At 35.9% G+C, this 6,397-nt stretch overlaps 1 protein-coding gene across 4 annotated transcripts; it reads right to left on the bottom strand.

The window, feature by feature from the left end:
* Positions 1 to 2,032: 2,032 nt before the first annotated feature.
* LOC132151940 (MIF4G domain-containing protein A) lies at positions 2,033 to 5,178 on the bottom strand. Of its 4 annotated transcripts, none has more exons than XM_059560500.1 (6): positions 5,098 to 5,178; positions 4,770 to 4,834; positions 4,515 to 4,624; positions 4,191 to 4,346; positions 4,013 to 4,105; positions 2,033 to 2,919 (listed from the first exon to the last, which is right to left on the bottom strand). In XM_059560500.1, exons 2-6 carry the CDS (start codon positions 4,831 to 4,833, stop codon positions 2,692 to 2,694), a joined length of 651 nt encoding a protein of 216 aa, XP_059416483.1. In that variant the 5' UTR covers position 4,834; positions 5,098 to 5,178; the 3' UTR covers positions 2,033 to 2,691. The 4 variants fall into 4 exon arrangements, with proteins under 4 accessions (XP_059416483.1, XP_059416484.1, XP_059416485.1 ...); XM_059560501.1 differs by having other exon boundaries at positions 4,770 to 4,837; positions 5,098 to 5,177; XM_059560502.1 differs by having other exon boundaries at positions 4,770 to 4,860; positions 5,098 to 5,129.
* Positions 5,179 to 6,397: the final 1,219 nt, after the last annotated feature.

Genomic DNA, 6,397 nt, shown 5'->3' with positions numbered 1-6,397 from the left:
TTACTTCCTCTACAGTCAGAAATCTGGGTGTTATATTAGACAGCAATTTGTCTTTTGAAAATCATATTTCCAATGTTACAAAAACTGCATTCTTCCATCTTAGAAACATTGCCAAGCTACGAAACATGTTATCTGTTTCTGATGCAGAAAAGCTAGTTCATGCATTCATGACCTCTAGACTGGACTATTGTAATGCACTGCTAGGTGGTTGTCCTGCTTCGTCAATAAACAAGCTACAGGTAGTCCAAAATGCAGCAGCTAGAGTCCTTACGAGGTCAAGAAAATATGATCATATTACCCCAATTTTACAGTCTCTGCACTGGCTACCTATTAAGTTCCGTATCAGTTACAAATTATCATTACTTACCTATAAGGCCCTAAATGGTTTAGCTCCTGCGTACCTAACTAGCCTTCTACCACGCTACAACCCATCACGCACCCTAAGGTCACAAAACGCTGGACTTTTGGTAGTTCCTAGGATAGCAAAGTCCACTAAAGGAGGAAGAGCTTTCTCACATTTGGCTTTCAAACTCTGGAATAGCCTTCCTGATAATGTTTGGGGTTCAGACACACTCTCTCTGTTTAAATCTAGATTAAAAACACATCTCTTTCGCCAAGCATACGAATAATGTATCTTTTAAATTGTGAGTGTAGTTGCATCTGATCAAATGTGCATTTTTATTCTTTAGCTTGGGTTAAACAAATTTTACTTTGTTGGATCAGCAGCTATGCTAATGATGTCTCTATTTTGTTTCTATGTTTTGCCAACTAGGATTTACACAAGCTCCAGTCTGGATCCAGAACACCTGAGAAGAGATGATGCTGACCCTCAGAGTACCCCAGATGATCCTAACCTTGAATCAACAAACAGAACTAACAATTATTGCTACATGTGTGACTGCATCATATAATAACTATTAATTAATAATATTGATAGTTCATCGTCTAGCTGACTACGTCTTGTATTATTATTATTTTTTTAATTTTTTCTAAAATCCTGTCAAACGTGCACAAACTACTAGCTACTATTGTAGAAACATAATTTTCTGTAAAGTTGCTTTGTAACGATTTGTATTGTAAAAAGCGCTATACAAATAAACTTGAATTGAAAAAATTGAATACCCATAATTAATTCCTAAAATCAGTGTGAAATGATAGCTGATATGCAAGGGTGTAGAAGCACCTAACCCTGATAATAAGCCTAAAACAGATATTTCCTGAAAAGTTATCCCAGAATTCTGATTGGTTGATTGGAATGTTGTTCCAGGTTCAACAAGGATGTTGAAGTTAAAAGTTAACCTTTAAATGTAATTATTAGTTTAAGTTTATATGAAATATTTGGGATATTTTAAGCAATTGCTTAGATAAATTTGGCAAACAAGGGCAAGTTTGTTGATGTCACACTACTTTTGCCATATTAACCAATGATACTTACAGTATAATTTTAAGAACATTTTGTTGCTTTACAGACTGCAATTAAGACGGGCACAGTTTTAGTTTTATCCAGATGTGTAACATAACATCCAAGTAAAAGATATACCAAACATGTCAGAAAACAACAACAACTCACTGAATTGGAAAAAGGATCTCCCTCTTATGTCAGTATTTTGTTGAAACAACCTTTGCTTTAATTACAGCATTACGTCTATTGAAATATGTCTCTACTAACTTTGAACATCTAGACTTTGCAATATTAACCCACTGCAGAACTGCTCAAGTTCAGTTAAATTTAATGGGGATCAATTGTGGACTGCAGTCTTCAAGTCATTCCAGAGATTTTAGTCTGGCCTTTGACTGCCATGCAAGGACATTTACCTTTTTTCTCCTCCAGCTACTGAATGCTCAGTTTTGCTGCGTGTTCTAGGTCGTTGTCATGTTGGAAGGTAAACCTTCTTCCCATTGACAACTTTCTGGCAGAGGGTAGCAGATTTTCCTCAATAATTTGATGGCATTTTGCCCCATTGTACAACCATGTACTTTATGGAATGCTTATAACTTGGCAAACAGAGAGAGAATTAGAGAGCAAGCAAAATTTATACTTATGAAATTCAAAATAGCAGACTTTATAGTATATAAACAAGACCATGTAAACGCTCTCAAATTTTGAAAAATAACATTACAGCAGCCAACATGACTGAACATATTTCACACATATTGACCCATTCAGAAACTTTAACAAATGTATGCCATTATAAACTAATATAAAATTAAGGAACTTTTACAAGGTATCCTATTGTTTTACCAACACAAGAAAAGGTCAGACAATCATCCTCTGAGGTTGCAATACGACCCCTTCTGCCTGTAAAAATATGAAGAATGTACATTGTATCAAACCTCTAAGAATAACAAAAAAAATCTTACAAGTCATCTACCATTCAAAAATACTGTTGGTGGCTCACAGGTTTGGCTCTGGTAGTCATTGCTTTTCTTATTGCATCAAATCAATATCCAGTGTGGATTTGTGATGCGGACTTCAAAAGAGAACACCAAAACTGAACATTCTGAGCTAAACTCAAACTCTGAACACAACACATGCAAATGCATGAACATGAAAGCTGTCATAATTCTCCATAGTACTATTATGTTTTTTTTTTCTTCTTCTCCCATTAAGTACTCTTTAGACCTTCTGAAAACACTGAATGCTTGAAATCCTAATCCTAACAAGGAACATCACCCTCTTCACAGTCCCCCTCAGTCAACTACTTCACTGTAGTAGTACTTGTGTGCAGTGTTAGTGAGGGTCCAGCCACTGGCCCTGAACTCCAAGATCTCCAGGAGCAAGAGTCTTGTCATGGAGCTGAGGTCTTCCTGAAGGAGAAAACCATCCCGTAGCAAATAAAACAACTGATTCATGTGCTGGGAGTTTGTTTGCTCCAGCTGCTCGCCAACACGATGGAGTTGTACGACCAGGCAGTCCACCTGTTAGAAACACAAAGCAAATCCATGCATTTAGCAGTCATGCATCCAGAATAAGCTGAAATTTGTTAAAATCATCTTTTGCTGCTTCCTAAATCATGTACTGACAAAGTAGGTGCTACATTCAACAATTTTCATAGGGATATCAATGAGTAATTGTTTAGTCATCTTTAATAATGTAATCGGTTAGGATTATCTTTTGCTGATTCATCAATTTCAGCACAAAATTTTGATTAGATGGTAATACGAACTTTATTTTGTAATTATTAATGGTCATGTTACTCCGCCCCTTCATTCATAATAAGCACTTTATCTATCTTTGCTGTTTGTGAGGAATCAGGAGAAAGCACACTGTATTTTGTTAAAAGCTGGAATACACTACACTACTTTTGCAGTCTGGAGGAGTCAAAGCTAGCTGCATGAAGTTACATTCAGTCTCCAGATTTTCAACAGATTTAGCAGAAAATGCAGAGTGAAATGCAGAGCACAATTGGGACACCATACTTGGCTACATGTCATGTCACTTTCACACTATGTAGTGTATGATGAGCAAAAACTTTAGCATCAGATTCTATCCAATCAGAAGACAAAAAAATGATGTTTTAAGCCAATTTCTGAACACAACTCATATGCCTACCAGCAACATTTGTTCATAACCACTTGAAAGTCTGGTATTGTATGGTCCTTGGTTGTTTAGTGATCGATGCCCAGTTTTTTTCCATTGTCAAGTGGCCTATGGTGTCATTCAGGCAATATGGTGTCTTTCTCACGGTTTCATGGGATCGCAAAGAGTCTCTTGGAAACGCACTTCAGAATATCGGCAGAAATCATAAGTAAAAAATCATAAGGGTATTTTTCAACTACAGTTTTATGAATACTGTAAACTTGGATTACTCCTAATTTCACATGTAAAATATTCCACTAAATTATTTTACAAATATAAAGCTAACATTAGTTTGTCCTCTGACATTCTTAAAACCTGTAGCATAAAATCTATCAAGCATTTGACAACATTAATTTGAAACGGAGTTAAGGTTCCAAAGCAGCAGACATTCAAAAATTTACTTTCAAATATTTGTGTTGAAATACATCTTACCTCTTCCTCATTCATCAAGGCATCTGGCTGAGCCAACCTAAAGAGGCAGTCATATATTGGATCCACAAGGGCCACAAGAGGTGTGTCGTTCACCTTAAAATAAAACATCATATAAGAGAGTCTAAAACCTTTAAAAAAAAAAAGAAAATTGAAAAACCTTGCGAATGAGATATTTTACCTTTATGTAATCAAATATGCTGCAGATAAATGTGACCAAACACACCCACTCCTGCACTGAGCGGTTTCGGGTCTGCTCCCTGCCAGTGAACTCTTGCTGTAGACGCGTCAACAAATTTCGCCTGAATGCACTGGTAGCAGCTTTCTGAGCTTCTGCCTATTTAGTGATTAAAAGATGTTTCACCATGTAATAAAAAGGGGTTTCAATGGAGGTTGATTTCATACTGTGTGTTTTTGAAGACAGCAACAAAAAAAAACATATGTGGGTTCATGAAAACATCTTTATGTTTTGACTATAGTCACAAGTTAATGAAGAAAGACTTACCTGAGCTACAGCATAACACATTCGGCCAGCATCTTTACAGAATGAGAGGTCTTTCAATGACTGCTCTACAATAGCGTTAGACAGCTTCTCCAAATCAACCGTCTTGGGATCTGTGAGGAAGTGGTGTAAAATAAATGCATTGTTCTTCGTAAGTTCTTAGCCTGCAGACCTAAGATAATAGAGGGGTTTTTTTTTTGTTATCTTGCCAATGCAATTTAAGGAACTATCAGAAGAAGTCAGGTAAAGTTTACATACCAGTAATCGCTTTTTGAACCATAGTCTGAGTTACTACATCAAGAGCCGTCCATGCTGAATCCATGCTGCTTGAGGTTAGAAATAATATAAGCTAACGTAATCAGAACAGGGCAACGATCACAGACATGAATTACTTTAACAAATAAATATGAAATCATTTGCATTGCATGACAACAAATCAACGTGACGAGGTTCGCTCGCGTGCATATCGGTCATTTTCCTTAAAACAATTAGATAAATGTTTCTGCAGTTTTCAACTTAGCACAAATTCTAGCTTCGTTGAAAAATACATGTATCAAAACATTTATGTCCAATATCACACTCTTACTTCAAACGATGCACGAGGAATCCTCGCGCTTGTTTGTTTGCGTCGTTTCCTTGTGTCGTGGGACTCGCCGGTGCGCATGCGCTTTTAGCCATGTCTCAGAATTAATTTGGTGGATCAACCTATTATTTAAACACTAACATGCACACATCACCAACTCCATCTTATCATTATGCTATTCAAATTAATTAATGGGTATGCAAGTATTATTAAACATTTATCAATTAAAACAATTTCCGTAAACTATATATATAAATATCACAATAGTGTGCAATTAAAAAAAAAACTTTATTTTGCAAGATGTCACTAGGGGGCGACAAAAAAACAAGTATAAACATGTAGAGGCTATTGGTGGCTCCAACAGAGACGAAAGAAAAGAGTGTCGGAATTGTCATGATAACGTTATAATGGAATTGAAAATGCATGCATTTTATGCTACTGTGTGCTTATGATTTACATGTTACAAAAACTTTTTTATGTTCACAGTCATACAGTGAAAGATTTGACTGAGAAGAAAGTTCTGTACTGCAGAGGTGTCCAGTCCTGCTCCTGGATGGCCACTGTCCTGCATAGTTCAGCTCCAACCCCAATTAAACAGACCTGAAGTGTACAAGCAATTTGAGGAAAAATTGCATTGACTGGTAGAAAGAAACTTAAAGGCTACAAGCCTTTGATGTATATTAGCTTTACACTTTAAAGATAAACATAATAATTAAGCATGAAAAAATGTCTTACAGATGCATACACTTAGTAAATCAGGGCAACATGAAACAAAAGTAACAACCTCAAATTACATCATAAACAGTGTACAACCCTCAGCTTCAAATAGAGGCACCCAATGTCCCCTGTAAAGTGTGATAAGGAACTTTCATGACATTACAACAAAATATATACTAATAAGTAATCCATCTGAGCAAGTTCAGCCCTTTGTCAGCACAGTTATATGGCATCATTCAAGATGGCACAAAGTCCATATCACTGAATTTTGTTAACTACTAAGCAGATATATCAAACATTTGAGATTCAAACTTTATTTTTTCACACAAAAAAAAGATAAAGATAAAGATCTGTACAAGTACATTGGGAGGTTTTACTGGAAGTATCTTTATTCTGTGTAATTTATTCAGGAATCATGTAGAGTAACCAACATTCTAAAAATCCCAAATGGAATTATATACCTAGTGCCATTTTAAAGGGCTTCATTAAATGCTCCAAATTTGTTACATTGTATCACTGTTCTGCTACAGAGGCTTTGGCACCATTACATTATTTTCAAGCTATTTAGATTTAAAGGGACAGTTTA

The sequence above is a fragment of the Carassius carassius genome, chromosome 10 (assembly GCF_963082965.1).
Source record: "Carassius carassius chromosome 10, fCarCar2.1, whole genome shotgun sequence".
In the NCBI taxonomy this organism is placed as follows: Eukaryota; Metazoa; Chordata; class Actinopteri; order Cypriniformes; family Cyprinidae; genus Carassius; species Carassius carassius.
The sequence above is the reverse complement of the archived record's forward strand: the minus strand, read 5'-3'. Positions and strand labels throughout refer to the sequence as shown.

Coding starts and splice junctions, on each gene's coding strand:
- LOC132151940 (XM_059560500.1), bottom strand. CDS start 4,833: ATGGATTCAGCATGGACGGCTCTTGATGTAGTAACTCAGACTATGGTT. Junction 4,625..4,769: donor GGTTCAAAAAGCGATTACTG/GTATGTAAACTT, acceptor ACTTCCTCACAG/ATCCCAAGACGGTTGATTTG. Junction 4,106..4,190: donor GCATATTTGATTACATAAAG/GTAAAATATCTC, acceptor TTTTATTTTAAG/GTGAACGACACACCTCTTGT.